This window comes from Carcharhinus amblyrhynchos, chromosome 14 (genome assembly GCF_965287045.1).
Source record: "Carcharhinus amblyrhynchos chromosome 14, sCarAmb.v2.hapA, whole genome shotgun sequence".
Lineage (NCBI taxonomy): Eukaryota > Metazoa > Chordata > Chondrichthyes > Carcharhiniformes > Carcharhinidae > Carcharhinus > Carcharhinus amblyrhynchos.
In genome coordinates, this window is record NC_137337.1 from 4,110,668 (window position 1) to 4,127,280 (window position 16,613).

The following is a 16,613-nucleotide window of genomic DNA, read 5'->3' on the forward strand; positions in this document are numbered from 1 at the left end:
AGAGGTATTTAAAACTACTAGTAGCTTTGATAGGGGAAATGAGGAGAAACTGTCTGTACAGTCTTTGGGGAAGGGGTAATGGTGCAATAACCAGCGAACACAGGCTGAAGATGTTCTGCCTGAGAACCAGAGGGAAGATATGTTTTCCACAGCGATCGGTTGTAATATGAAATGCATGACCTGAAAGGTTTGGTTTGATTTGATTTATTATTGTCACATGTATTAGCATACAGTGAAAAGTATTGTTTCTTGCGCACTGTACAGACAAAGCATATCATACATGGAGAAAAGGGGAGGGTACAGATTGTAGTGTTACAATCATAGCCAGGGTGTAGAGAAAGACCAATTTAATACAAGGTAGATCCATTCAAAAGTCTGACGGCAGCAGGGAAGAAGCTGTTCTTGAATCAGTTGGTACGTGTCCTCAGACTTTTGCATCTTTTTCCCAATGGAAGAAGGTGGAAGACAGAATGTCCAGGGTGTGTGGGTCCTCTTTGAGGCAGTGGAAAGTGTAGTTAGTGTCAGTGGATGGGAGACTGGTTCATGTGATGGACTAGGCTTTGTTCACAATCCGTTTAAGTTTTTTGCAGTCTTGGACAGAGCAAGAGCCATGCCAAGCTGTGATACAACCACAAAGAATGCTTTCTATGGTGCATCTGTAAAGTTGGAAAGAGTTGTAGCCAACACACCAAATTACCTTAGCCTCCTGAGAAAGTAGAGGCATTGGTGGGCTTTCTTAAATATAGTGTCGGCACAGGGGGACCAGGATAGGTTATTGCTGATCTGGCTACCTAGAAACTTGAAGCTTTCGACCATTTCTACTTCATCTCCATTGATGTAGACAGGGGGATGTCCTCCTCGACACTTCCTGAAGTTGGTGACTATCTCCTTCATTTTGTTGACATTGAAGGAGAGATTAAAAGATTATTGTCATCACACCAGTTCACCAGATTCTCTATCTCTTTCCTGTACTCTGTCTTGTTGTTTGAGATCCAACCCACTACGGTGGTATCATCAACAGACTTGAAAGTCAAGTTGGAGGGGAACTTGGCCACACAGTCATTGAGTATATGGATTATATTAAGGGGCTGAGGGCACAGCCTTGTGGGGCACCAGTGTTGAGGATGATCATGAAAGAGGTGTTGTTGCTTATCCTTACTGATTGCGATCTGTCGATTAGGAAGTCTAGGAAGGAGCTGGGGATTGGGACCAATTGACAGCCTCAATATGCTGTATAATTTGAGGATTACATGATTGGCCACTGCTCAAGTCATGCTTAATGTATTCAACACTTCAGCTGTTTGGCTTTATGCCTTACTTTTTTTTAAACTAAAAATACACTTTCATATTGAGCCTTCATTGCCCATATTTGGAAGGATTTGGTGTTGAGGATTTTTAAAATTAATCTTTGGACGAAGTCAGTTGTGTTTGAAAAAAAATGTCAACTAATTGTACCACAAAGAGAAAGGTCAGTTCTGCAAAATCTTTGAGTATGTATTGCAGGAGAATGGGAGAGGAATCAGTTCAGATTAAAGTGTAGGGTTTTCATGCTCTATTTTAACTTGGGCAATGACAGGTTGGGGGGGTGGGGGCGGGGAGGAGATAGATCTGTTTGGTCCTTTCAGAACATGAGGCATTTTTAACATCTGGACTTTGTTTACTCTCATTCTGATATGTTTTGAGAAATATTAGTGGGAATGTGACTCCAAGATAGGATGGGGAGGGGGTGTGGTTGTGAGTGTTGGGTGGAAGGTGGGTCAGAGCAGTCACAGGACAGTCCCTAAAAAGTTCAATGAAAAACTGACTGGAAAGCCTGTGATCAGGGTGGGGTCAGGAGAATTAAGAGTGTTCCTCTGGCCAGTAGACTAGCCATGTCGTCCAAAGAGAACAGAGGGGAATTTGGCTTAACATCTCAACCAGAAGGCGGAACGTCCAGTCAGTACTGTCAGGCTACTGTCCTGGGAACAAATGTGCTCAAATGTCTGGACAGGGGCTTTAAATCTTTAACCTCAGTAGAGAGAGTTCTATCGAGTAAACCACAACACAGAAGCATTGCTCTAACTCTCCAGGATATCCTTTTTGAGCAAATGGCTCAGGATCACAGTTCTAGACACAAATTAAAAATAGTTTGAGTTTTGCTATCCAGCCTGTTTTATTTCAAACTTTACATTCCATTTTCATCGCAATGTGACTGCACTGGAGAACTTACTTCACTAACATTAGAATGCAACAAACACAAGACAACCTACCTGGGTTCTAACAAATCCCCTCAAAATCCAACTAAATCACACTATTACTCAAAAGGACATACAACTGGCGCATTTCCTGGAATTTGAGCCTTCATCATGACAGAAGTTGTGTAACAGTTTCCTGCAGATTACTTGCATCACTTCCAGAATGTTGATTTATTCTTTCACAGGATGTAGGCATTGTTGGCTGGCCAGCATTTATTGCCCATTCCGAATAGCCCTTGAGAAGGTGGTGGCGAGCTGTCTTCTCAAACTGCTGCAGTCCATATGGTGTAAGTACATCCATAGTGATGTTAGGGAGGGAGTTGCAGGATTTTGACCAAGGGCCAGTGAAAGACTGGTGATATATTTCCAAGTCCAAGGGCAGCACAGTGGCACAGTGATTAGCACTGCTGCTCCAGGGGCCTGGGTTTGATTCCAGGCTCAGGTCACTGTCTGTGTGGAGTTTGCACATTCTCCTCGTGTGTGCATGGGTTTCCTCTCAGTCCAAAGATGTGTGGGTTAGGTTTATTGACCATGCTAAAATTGTTCCTTAGTGTCCTGAGCTGCGTAGGTTAGAAGGATTAGTAGGCAAATATGTAGGGATATGGGGGTAGAGCATGGGTGGGATTGTGGTCGGTGCAGACTCGATGGGCCAAATGGCTTCTTTCTGCACTGTAGGTTTCTATGGTTCTAAATCAGGATGGTGAGTGGCTTGAAGGGCAACTTGCAGGTGGCGGTGTCCCCATGTGTCTGCTGTCCTTGTCCTTCTCGATGGTAATGTTGTGGGTCTGAAGGTGCTATCCAAGGAACCTTAGGCAGGATTTTCTGGCCAAATACACCCCGAGCCAGAGAACCCCTCCCAATAGACCTTTTGATGGTCTGTGTCCTGCCCACCACAAATTCCTGTGGCAGACGGGATGGGAAATTTCACCTGCTGTCCTTTTTCTTAGATGTGATGGAATTCACAGGTTTGAAAAGTACTGTTGAAACAGTCTTGGTGAGTTGCTGCAGGGCATCTTGTAGATGGTACACACAGCTGCTGTAAGCTGTATCCATGATGGAAGGAGGGAATATTTAAGGTATAAGTGGGTGCCAAACAAGCAGGGCTGACTTTTTTTCCAGATGGCGTCAAGCTTCTTGAGCATTGCTGGAACTGCATTCATCCAGGCAAATGGAAAGTATTTCATTACACTCCTAACTTGTGCCTTGTAGATGATGGACAGGCTTTGGAGTGTAAGGAGGCGAGTTACCTGCCGTAGCTTGTCCAGTCTACAGCCTGGTCAATGGTAAACTGATTGCCAAATTATAAAGGGAACAAGTTATATTGCATGAGAAAAGTGGTAATTGGTTGGAAAATGGATTCAGATTGGTAGAGATGTTGCCATGGAGAATGCGCCAGTTAACAGATAACTGACCATTAACTGCCAAGTTGTTTAAATTCAAACAGGTAGGATAACTATGTTTGGACAAGGCATTTCCCTGGGGAATAAACTCTTATGTAGAATAAATTGTAGCTGCCTTTATATTTGTCATTCTTAAGGATTAACCTGATGAGTGCATGATGAAAGATTTTGACTGCACGTGTCCTTTTTCAGAAATACCAAAGCATTATTAGTCAGTTGATAATAACTCCACTCAGATTCCAGCCTGAGGAAGATTTAAACAACAAGGTCTACTGATGGAGCTTTTTTCAGAGACCAAGTGTTAAGCTGGCTTTCACATGAGGGACTTCCCTTCTTAAATTATGGCTTAGCTAATACAAAGACTTGCAGAGATGGTATTCTGGTTAAAAGATGTTTCTTTATTTCCCAGGCCTGGTTCAAACATACGAAGGTGTGTAGCAATCCAAAAATCACTAAAAGTACGTCACTTTCAGTTATTACAATTATACTATTTTCAAAAATTACTTGCCCACCCTCTCTGCTCACCCCAGCAGAGTGTGAGCCAATTAGTAGCATGGGTTATTTACCATGGCCAATAACATTTACTCTGACAGCATGGAAATACATGAGTTTGTGGACTTTGGAAGTTTTTCCTTCACAGCCTCCTAACATTTAGACTTTCCCTTATCTTGTGTAATGTATGGTCTATTCATTTAGTCTTTGAGAACTCTAGTGGTCCTTGGAAGACCACCTAGAGACGCTGATAAGAATTGCCTTTTTCCCTTCACTCAGTAGCTGTATTGTTCCAAAGAATGTTAGGGAGGGAGTTGTAGGATTTTGACCAAGTCCCAGTGAGAGAATGGCGATATATTTCCAAGTCAGGATGGTGAGTGATTGGAGGGCAACTTGTAAGTGGTGGTGTACCCATGTGTCTGCTGCCCTTGTCCTTTGATGGTAGTGGTTGTGGGTTTGAAGGTGCTGTCCAAGGAACCTTAGGCAGAATTTTCCAGCCACATTCACCACTGCTTTTTATTTGACTAAGTCCCATCATGCCTTTGATCATTGTGCCATTGACCAAGGTGTACGCTTTTAATATAGAATATTCAGAAATACACGTCTAAATTTTCTCAGTGGTTATATCTGAGGTCACTGTTGCAGATGTCAGAGCAGTTTTCGAAGGTCAACTCTGAAAGTGACTGGCCTGGATGGGATACCCAGATGAGACTCAGATTCTGCACGGATCAGCTGGCAGGGATACTTGCAGACATCTTCAACCTCTTTTTACAACAACCTGAGGTCCGTATCTGCTTCAAGAAGATGAAAACCATTCGGGTACCAAAGCAAAACCAAGCAATGTGCCTTAATGACTATCACCTGGTGCTTCTGACATCCGTCATTATGACATGCTTCAAATAGCTAGTAATGGTACAAATCAATTCCAGCCTCCCAGACTACCTGGATCCACTACAGTTCACTGACTACCACAACAGGTCCACAGCAGACACAGCTCCTTGGCCCTGCACTCAATCCTGGAACACCTGGATAACAAAGACACCTAGGTCAGACTCTTCTTATTTATTGACCACAGCTCAGCCTTCAACACCATAATTCCTAGAAAACTCACCTCCAAACTCTGCGGCTGGGCCTTGGCTCCTTCCTCTGTGACTGGATCTGGAAATTCCTAACCCACAGACCACAAACAGTAAGGATAAGCAATAAGACCTCCTTCACGACCAATGCCCCACAAGGCTCCAAATCGATTTTCAAGTTTGCTGACAACACCACCGTATTGGGGTTGGACCTCAAACAATGTTGAGTGTATAGGAATGATAGAATCTGATGAACTGGTGCGGCAACAATAATCTCTCCCCCAGTGTCAACAAAATGAAGGAGATTGTCATCGACTTCAGGAAGTGTAGTGGAGAACATGCCCCTGTCTACATCAATGGGGACAAAGTTGAAATGGTCGAAAATTTCAGATTTTTAGGTCCAGAATGCCAACATCCTGTCCTGGATCCCCATGCCAACACTATAGTTAAGAAAGCCCACCAACGTCTCTACTTTCTCAGAATACTGAGGAAATTTGAAGTTAGGTTGAGGGAGCTGGGACTCTTTTCCCTGGAGAGACGAAGGTTGAGAGGCGACCTGATAGAAGTTTATAAAATGTTGAGAGGAATAGATAGGGTGGACTCTCAGAGGCTATTTCCCCGGGTTGAAATGGTTGCTACGAGAGGATACAGATTTAAGGTGCGGGGAGGGAGGTTCAGAAGTGATGTTAGGGGTAAGTTTTTCACTCAGAGGGTGGTGAGTGAATGGAATCGGCTGCCGTCAGTGGTGGTGGAGGCGAACTCGCTGGGGTCTTTTAAAAGACTTCTGGATGAGTATATGGGGTTTAATGAGATTGAGGGTTATAGATAGGTCTGTAGGTTGGTAGGTGATGTGATCGGCGCAACTTGTGGGCCGAAGGGCCTGTTTGTGCTGTAGTGTTCTATGTTCTATGTTCTATGTCCGCTACAATTGTCACCAACTTTTACAGATGCACCATAGAAAGCATTCTTTCTGGTTGTATCACAGCTTGGTATGGGCTCCTGCTCTGCCCAAGACTGCAAGGAACTACAAAAGGTCATGAATGTAGCCCAATCCATCACACAAACCAGCCTCCCATCCATTAACTCTGTTTACACTTCCCGCTACCTCAAAGCAGCCAGCATAATTAAGGATTCCACGCACCCTGGACATTCTCTCTTCCACCATCTTCCATCAGGAAAAAGATACAAAAGTCTGAGGTCAGATACCAACCGACTCAAGAGCAGCATCTTCCCTGCTGCCATTAGACTTTTGAATTAGACCTTGCATTAAGCTGATCTTTCTCTACACCCTAGCTATGACTGTAACACTACATTCTGCACTCTCTAGTTTCCTTCTTTGTGAATAGTATGCTTTGTCTGTATAGCAAGAAATGATATTTTTCGCTGTATACTAATACATGTGACAATAATAAATCAAATACATGTGTTGCTATGCAAATAGGTATCTTTGTAAGATATATTTCAGGCACATTGTGACTTCACTCTAAACTAATCTACTCTGATTTATTAGTATTTCAGTCCCAGGTTATTCTGAACCCTCTTACATCTACACAGTGATTCATAACAATGCATAGGTTTTATGTAGAAGTTCTACAGGAATGTCAAAATGACATGCAAATCATAAAACCTGTTACTCAGGCCTGCAAAGACCACTTTCTATGCTATGGACTGAATGTGTGGCTGTAGGCTTCCAACTATTTGAGAACACTCAAACCTCCAAAGGAAAAGCACAGTGACCAGCTCTCCAGGTCCATGCATGGCTTCTGACAACTCCAGGAAAGCCTGTACATGGAGAGGGAGAGAGAATGGACAAGACGGAAATCAATGCTGGAGATTTCTCAGAATGCTTGACTGGTAGTGACCATTTGTGAAGCTGTTCACTTCGATGATTATGTTTAATGTTGGTGAAATCTCTCAAAATTGTGTGAATGTTGCATTCACAATTCAACCTCTACTCCACCATCTTTACATCTGTGTCGACTTTCTCTCTAGTGAAAGAGTTGCTGATGGATAATTATGTCTCTCCTCCTTTGTTTCTGCCGCACCATTGGAGAATCTTTGGAATTCTTTACCCCAGCAAACTGCTGAGGCCTTGAATATTTTCAGGGCCGAGATCGATAGGTTTTTAATCAGTTGGGGAATTAAGGATTATGGAGAGAAGGCAGGAAAGTGGACTTAGTGTTAGATCAGCCACAATTTCATTAAATGACAGAGCAGGCTCGCAGGATTAATGGCCTCCTCCTGCTCCTATTTTTGTGGTCTCATGGTCTTGTCTTAACACTGATTCACCCTCGAGAAGGAAGAAGTCCTGCAAGAAGAATGGTGTTAATGTACCAGTCACTATCTTTCCGCTCTTCAATCAGCTCACATCCTATTAACTTCATCCTCTGTGCCCAAACAAGTCCTTGTGCATTTTATAATATATACCCTGAAAACAAAACAATGCATCAGACATCCTTAAATGAAGCCTCAATGTTGGGAATAGCCAGTGGGAACTCAGTGACAGCCATTGAGGAAATCAGGATGGGGCCAGGTTTGAAGAAAGAAAGATCAGGTCATCAGAAAGTAGGTGTAGATTAATTGGCCCCTTGAGCTATTCCACCATTCAGTAAGATCACGGGTGATCCAATTGTGGCCTTAACCCCACATTCCTGCCTGTCACCACATAACCCCCAACTCCCAATCTAACACATTCTTGAATGCATTTAATAAACATTTTGTACAATCCTTTCTGGGGATGAGAATGCAAAGGCTAATGGCACTCAGAAATTCCTCTTCATTTCCATCTTAAATGGAAGCCCCCTTATTTTTAACGTGTCTCAAGTTTGTGAATTCACCCACGAGGGGAAAGTTCTCTCAATGTCTACTGTCCTAGAAGACACATTATAGATATGAAATGCCTGGTACTGATCCAGTCTTGTATTCCTTAAAACTGGAATCTAGCTCAGTCATTTCTAGCTTTTACTATTTTTCTTTCTAGGTTAGCCCTCATAGAATCTTGTATGTTTTGAGAAGATTACCTCTCATTCTTCTAATGAGAATGAGTAGAAGCTCAACCTTCTAAATCTGCTCAAGTTTCCTCATAAGATAAACCCTCCACCTTGGAAAGCAGCCTACTGAACCTTCTCTGAACTACCTCCAATGCAAGTATATCCCTTCTTAAGTAAGGAAACCAAAACTGTACCCAGGACAGTCTCACCAATGGCTCTTAGTGTTGTAATAAAACTTCCCTATTTTTATACACCCACAGTGTTGACTCTAAAACACATGGTCATTCCAACATTGTCACTGAGTCAAAATCCCACAATTCCCTTCTTGAAGGCACTGCAGGAACAACCTTAATCACAGCCCGAAGATGTGCGGGTTAGGTAGATTGACAATGCTATATTGACCCTTAATGTCAGGGGATTCACAGACTAAATGTGTGGGGTTACTGGTATAGGGTCTGGGTGGGATTGTTTTCAGTGCAGGCTTAATGGGTCCAATAACTTCCTTCTGCACTGTAGGGATTCAGAAAAGTGTCACGTCATCATTTTCTCATGAGTAATAATAAGATGAGAAATAAGTGTTGGCCTTGCCAGCAATGACGATATTCCATGAATAAATAGATTAAAATGGATGCATCTCTGCTATTTGCTTGTGGTAACTAATATGGTAACTAATTCCACATTGCCATCACTTTCTTAAGCCACTTAATCACTTCGCAAGCGTTCCAACTTTCACCATTTCCATAACAATCGCTCCATAAGCTTCCAAATACCAGGACAGCTTTGAGCAGATACATGGAAAAAGAATGTATTTACAATTGGGATCAAACATTTGTTTAAAATTCCATTAACGCCACCAAGGTGTTTGCTGATATACTTTAACCTGATGTTAATTCAGACAGCAAAAAAATTAGCGATTTCCCACAGAGTTAAACAGCCCAAATCCCAGAGAATGCACTTGTCAGTCGTAACAGAAATGTCAACCCGTCAATTTACTTAACACACAGTCTAATTGATGTTTATCTAATCAATCGCCTTAAAAGATAAATGAAGACGAATCGATGTATTTCAGGCATGATAAATCCAATCTATTGAATGAACGGAATGTTTCCGCTTTGATAATAGGAAAGCGGCTGTGAGGTTGAGCCATTTCCTCTGTTAAATATTTACGACATGAAGCATCACTTTGCTTGTGTAAGTACTTAGACCGCGGAGGATAAAGACACCCCGCTCCTGTTCGCATTTAGTTATTTCCAGGCATAGCAACTGGAGCAAAGTCGAATTGTGGCGTTCTACATGGGGTAAGAGTTGGTGATCCGTTTTCACATTTATATTTGTCACGTTGTCTTTAGACAAGAGTTTGTGGTGATCAGTAACAGTTATTGAGGTACATGAGGCTCCTGGATTGAAGTACTCATCAGAAGTTCAGGGGATCTGATTGATCAGACTGTTACACTTTGCCCACTGCAAGGCAGGTAGATACCCCAGGGGTACAGGATACAAAAGTTCAAGTGTCTGACAGAATTCTCCCTGCCAGGCTTGGGTAAATGAGTAAAGAGAGATAGAAGTGAAAAAGCGCTGGGAATGCAAACAGTCAGTGTCTGAGAAAAGAAAAGTCAGAACAGGTTAACAAGTTTGAGTTGTGGCGAAGGAATCTTATCCGAAGCATGAAGCAGCTTCCTCTCAGTGAGGGATCGCCAGACCTCACTGTGTGAGAGTAATCTGGACTCTGTGTCAAAGCGTATCCTGAGAGATTGTGAATGGACAGCTCAGCTTTTATATTCGTGGACCTCGTGTTCAATATCGACACTCTGTCTATCTAACAGCTTTCACTGAAAAGGTAAATTGAGACATTTTGATATTTCACCCATATCTGTGCCTTTATTCCAAAATCTTATCACCTTTAAAGTTTAATTTTTTTCTTTAGTTTTTCTAAAATGAGTTTTAAATGCTTGATTTAAATTATCCATTACATACTTGATTTATCCAGGAGCAGAATTTGATTATTTGATTTATTATTGTCACATGTATCAGCATACAGTGAAAAGTATTGTTTCTTGTGCACTATACAGACAAAGCATACAGTTTATACAGAAGGAAATGAGAGAGTGCAGAATGTAGTGTTACAGTCATAGCTAGGGTGTGGAGAAAGATCAACTTAATGTGAGGTAAGTCCATTCAAAAGTCTGACAGCAGCAGGGAAGAAACGGTTTTTGAGTCGGTTGGTACACAACCTCAGACTTTTGTATCTTTTTCCTGACAGAAGAAGGTGGAAGAGAGAACTTCCCGGGTGCATGGAATCCTTAATTATGCTGGCTGCTTTGCCAAGGCAGCAGGTAGCGTAGACAGAGTCAATAGATGAGAGGCTGGTTTGCGTGATGGATTCGGCTACATTTACAATCTTTTGTAGTTCCTTGCAGTCTTGGGCAGAGCAGGAGCCCATACAAAGATGTGATACAACCAGAAAGAATGCTTTCTATGATGCCAAATTTCCTTAGTTTTCTGAGAACATAGAGGTATTGGTGGGCTTTCTTAATTGTAGTGTCAGCACGACTTGCATTTTTAATATACTTTTCATAGCCTCATGACAGACTGAAGTACTTTTGAGCCAGTGATGCACTTTTTCAATGTGGGCACTACAGCAGTCACTTTGAGGATCTCCAATGTTGTAGGTAAAGATACCTCTGAGACCAATTGTGAGTCAAAGTACAGCAAGTTTATTCAAAAGCTTTTGGGAGATACACCTGGTACCTAATAGCGGTTCCCCAGGGTCTCCTCAAACATAACTTAAGAGCATATATTTATACCCCCCAGTTACGTATGCATCTTCTCATTCTCAGCAGTTTCCCAGGCTGTGAGTTGTCCTCCATCATGGAAACATGGCTGCCTCAGCGTTTCTTCATGGTTATCTCAAGGCCGCAATTGTCGTGTGTGCTTAGCCTTAGCTAACATACAGGCCGGCAAAACAAATTAAAATTAAAGGGACCGGTGTAACAATTTATGTTCATAAGCTATATAGCATATAATATTTTGGTACATGACACATAAGCAGTACATAACAAATATATATGAATATATACTTAGAGCATGCAAGCTTCACCATGTTAGGCAAAAGTCCACGCAATTAAAGACACAAACGTAGATACGAGCTGGGTCAGCTACGATTCTGAACAGACGATCATAAACTTGTGTACAACAGCAAGGACAGCTGCAGTCTCTTTGTCTGGGCACACGAAAACAAATCTTGTATCTATCTGAGATACATGAAAACAAGCTACGTACAAGTTGTACAATACTTTTTTTCATTCTCCAAGTATTACAAAGTTCATTAACCCATTCCCTACTGCAGCAACGAACAATGATGTTCCTCTTTAGTGATGTTGTTTGAAGGACAGTTATTGGTTGGGGCACCAGTGAGAAGTCCCTGCTTTAGAGTCATTGAATGGTTACAGCACAGGAAAACATCTGGTCTGCTGAACCCATGGCAGCTCTCTGCAAGAACAACCTAACTACTCCCACTCCCCTAGCTGTCCCCATATATCTGCATTCAGTTTTCATTCAGGTGTTTAACCAATCTCCTTTTGAAAGCCACAATTGAACCTATTTCCACGACACTCAGGCAGTGCATTCCAGATCCTCATGGCACCATCATTGGCCAGTGATGGTGTTCTCTGGTTTTTGATCCTTCAGCCAAAAAATAAAGATTGAGGTGGTTTTTTCATGACCACTGGGTGTCTCAGAAGTATTGCAACAAATTAAGTACTTTTGAAACATAGTTACTATTCTTTTTTAGGGCACAGCCTCAAAATAAGGAGTCAATTTAGAACAGAGTTGAGGAGGAACTTCTTCTCTCAGAGTAGTGAATCTTTGGAATTCTGCCCATTGAAGCAGTGAAGGCTACCTTGTTAAATGTATTTAAGTCACAGGTAGATAGATTTCTGATCAATAAGGGAATTAAGGGTTATGGGGAACAGGCAGGAAAGTGGAACTGAACCACTATCAGATCAGCCATGATCTTACTGAATGGCGGGGCAGGCTCAAGGGGTTAGATGGCCTACTCCTGCTCCTATTTCTTATGTTCTTATGTGCTTATGTAACACAGCAGCCAATTTGCATACAGTAAACTGGGAATAGTTTCTCTCCTATCTAACCTGTTGAGACCCCTCATAACTTTGAACAATTCTATCAAATCTCCTCTCAAGGAGAACAACCGGAGCTTCTCCAATCTGCCTATGTAACCCTTGACCCTCATCCTGGAAACCAACTGCATAAATCTTTTCTGCACCCTCTCTAAACCTTCACAACCCTCTTAAAGTGCGCTGGCCAGAACTAAATGCAACCATCCAGCTGAGGTGACTAGTGTTTTATAAAGGTGTACTCTATGTGTCCAACCATCCGACTAGCCTATCTGTGTTGAAATTTATCACTATCCACATTATAATTCACAATACTTCTCAGTTTTGTGTCATCTGCAAATTTTGAGATTGTGCTTTTAAAACAATATCATTACATTCAAATAGCTCACTTTCTTGGGGCATAGGAACATATTTGGTGAGGTTCACTCAGCCTATACAATATCACAAGAACATAGAGTATTACACATCCAGAGCAGAATAGGCAGGGAAATATGCATATTTTCTTCTTGGTTTTCTATCAGTATATTGAAAGCGTGAAACAAAGTCTTTGAACAATTTAGATAGAGATGGGGACTAAGTATGGGCGGAGGTATAGAAAGTCTGAAAGCGAGGGAATGTTTGACAATAACAGACAGGAAGACAGATACTGACAGCAAGCAAGGCTTCTTTGTACAGTTGTTTCTGTTGCGTGCAGATGTTCCCTGTTGTGCATGTATTTAGCTGAGGTCTAAGATGTTGCTATTGTGGAATGACATTAGTTGTTGTTCTCTATGGATGGTCTGGATTGTGTAAAGGTGTGTTAATTATCCAGTAAGGAAGTTATGCTGAACTCATAGAAGACACTAGTTAGTCCTCAGCTGGAATACTGTGCAAAGTTCTGGGTGCCACACTATAGGAAGGATGTGAACACATTGGAGAGACTGTAGAAGAGGTTTACAAGAATGGATCCAGGGATGAGAAACTTCAGTGATGAGGATAAATTGGAGAGGCTGGCACTGTTCCCCTTGGAGAGAAGAAGGCTAAGAGGAGATTAGATAGAGATGTTCAAATTCATGAGGAGATTGGACAGAATAGGTAGGGACAAATTGTTTACCTCATAAAAGGATCATGAACGAGAGGGCACGGATTTAAAGAAGCAAAGTTGATGTGAGAATAAGTTTTTTCACCCAGCAAGTGATTGGGGTCTGGAATGCACTGCCTGGAATTGTGGTGGAAACAGGTTAAATCAAGACATTCAACAAGGCATTGGATGATTACTTGAAGAGAAACAATATGCAGGGTTACAGGGAATCATACTAAGTCATGATGCTCATTAGGAGAGCCAGTGCACAGATGATGGGCCAAATGGCGTCTGTCTGCACCGTATGAATTCTGTGATCCAAAGATGTTCTCAGATGGCAAACATGTTCTCTGCTGTTGTGTAAAGGTGATTCCCTTGTGAAAAGTTATTCCATGCTTTGGTTTAAAATAGTTCTTTATTGCTATTCCTCACTGTGACTATTGTGATTTTATTGTGGCCAATAGCAAAACCATTATTGTTCAAATAATGACATGGGATCTTTTACCTGAGAGAGCAGGGTAGATCCCAATTTAACATCTCATCAAAAAGACAACCCTTCTGACAGTGTGATATTCTCTTCGTATTGCACTGAAGATTATAAAGCTGGGTTATGGTACTTGGGTCTCCAGAGTGGGATTTTAACTCGTACCTTTCTGACATAGAGGTGAGAGGGGTTATGGGATATGGGGGGAAAATAGGATCAAGTTACTGAGTTGGATGATCAGCCATAATCACAATGATTGATGGAGCAGGCTTGAAGGGCCAGATGGCCTACTCCTACTTTCTAGATTTCTATGTTTGAATACTTTCTATCTGCTTGCATGTTATTGCAACACCAAGAATAATCCAGAAGCTCAACAGCACCTAGGACAAAGCTGACACTCCATCCACCAGATTAAACATTCAAGCCCTGCACACCACTGCTGCACAGATGTACCGTATGCAAAATGTACTGCAGAAACTCACCAAGGCTCCTTTAGCTGTGTGTTCCAAGCCAGTGTCCTCTATCACCTGGAGGGACAAGGGGAAGGAAACACCATCAGCTTCAAATTCCCCTCCAAGTCACACACCATCCTAACTTCACTTATTGCTGGGTCAAAAACATGGAACTCCCTCTCTAACAATAGTTTAAAAAGTTTATTTATTAGTGTTACAAGTAGTCTTACATTAACGCCGCAATGAAATTACTGTGAAAATCCAAAACTTTGGATATATCTACACCAATAGTTAGAAAAAGTGGCATTCCATTCTACATTCTTCAGGGTAATTGGAGATGTATAATGTAGGCTGGCCTTGCCAGCAACTCCCACGTCCCATGAATGAATATGAATATTAAATATAAAGTGTAGAACTTTCTCATTGTTACACTGCAGCCTAGAATTTGTGCTCAAGTATCTAATGGGATTTGAACATGTCGCCTACCACTACTTTGGAACTACTCTCCAAAGCAGTTTGTTTTCTACATATGGTTCAACAATCCTATATTGCTGTGTACCTCTGCAGCTGTGTTTTTCTGTATGTGATCTCCTATGTACCAAAGCTTCTGTGTTGTGGTCACAATGATATATCCTTGGTGGAAAAACTAACTGTTATGCCCTCTCTTTTCTTACTGACAGTGCCGCGATGATAGTCAACACAACACTGAATCAGTTTCTGGCAGGAACTTCAAATCTTAGCACTGCTGGCAGCCTCAATGATTCAGACTCTTGTCCTGAAGGTGACTTCTGGGAGTGGCTTTTTATCTTCCAACCAATTTACATAATGCTGGTGTGCATCATCGGTCTTGTGGGAAACAGCTTTGTCCTGATCGTCATGTGTTTACACAAAGGCTGTTGCACAGTGCCGGAGATCTACTTGGGAAACCTAGCTGGTGCTGACCTGCTCTTCATGGCATGCCTCCCATTCTGGGCTGTTAACATTGCCCGCCGTTACAGTTGGCCTTTTGGAGAGTTCCTCTGCCGTTATGTCAACTCAGTTATTTACATGAACCTTTACAGTAGCGTCTACCTCCTGGTGATGGTCAGCATCGATCGCTACCTAGCTCTGGTGAAAGTCCTGGGTCATGGCAGGATACGGACAGTCTCATGTGCCAAGGTCATCTGCTTCTTCATCTGGATGTTTGGCTTGTTGATGAGCAGCCCCATCATTATATTCCGAAAAGTGATCGACATCGAAAATTTGAATATCTCTGCCTGCCTAATCAAATATCCCCACCAAGCCTGGAACCTGCAGATGGACATTACATTGATAGTCATCGTTTTCCTGGTGCCTTCTGCCATCATCAGTTACTGCACCTTCCAAATCCTGAAAGTTCTAAGAAACAACCAAATGCAACGTTTCAAGCAAGTACGTAAGGAAAGAAAGGCGACCTGTTTGGTCCTCGTTGTCCTCTTGGTTTTCATCATTTGCTGGCTGCCCTTTCAGCTCCTCCGGTTTCTCAGCATCTTCAGTCAGACAAATTTATTGTCAAGCTGTACCTGGCACACTGCCATTAGTAACGGTAATCAGATTGCAACATTTCTTGCATGCACCAACAGCTGCATCAATCCCATACTTTATGTCCTGGTGGGAAAACAATTCAGGAAGAAAGCAAAGGAATTTTGTATCCAAACCGTAGCCAGGAGGATGTCATCGTGGAATTTCACTGACTCCTTTACAACCCAGACCACATCAGTAAACAGTAAACAGTTCAATAGGGAGCAGGCATGAAGCAGACCACCTTCTACTATGTTACATGGTATCTGATGCGGTGGCATTGATTTTTGTGACATTTTATTCTTTCTGTAAATGACAGGAGGGCTGTTTCATGTAAATTTAAAGAAAAGGAACAAAATGTAGCTGATACATCAGCATGGTTCCCAGGCCTGCCAATGATCCATGTCCAGATTGCTGCTCCCATCCTATGAATCTGGAAAGATGCTATGATATCCATCAGTGCCCCTGTGCTATGGAGAAAATTGTCTGTTAAAGAGCTGCCTGCCACATCCCATGACTCCTGATGCAATGTGCCCTCTGCGAGATAAGGACAACATACAAACATCTGCAGGAGGAGCAGGGGTAGGCTGTTCGGCCCCTCGAGTCTGCTCTGCCATTCAACAAGATCATGGTTCACCTGAATGTGGCCTCAACTCCACATTGCTTAGCCACAACAACTTCTTGTTAATCAAGAATCTAACTACCTCAGACTTAAAAATATTTAATGACCTTGCCTCCATCACTATCCAGGGG

General features: G+C 42.2%; 1 protein-coding gene across 1 annotated transcript; it reads left to right on the forward strand.

Moving 5' to 3' along the window:
- Positions 1 to 9,428: 9,428 nt before the first annotated feature.
- Positions 9,429 to 16,094, forward strand: LOC145352200 (B2 bradykinin receptor-like). The gene is made up of 2 exons (XM_080201930.1): positions 9,429 to 9,490; positions 15,002 to 16,094. Exons 1-2 carry the CDS (start codon positions 9,486 to 9,488, stop codon positions 16,092 to 16,094), a joined length of 1,098 nt encoding a protein of 365 aa, XP_080058056.1. The 5' UTR covers positions 9,429 to 9,485.
- Positions 16,095 to 16,613: the final 519 nt, after the last annotated feature.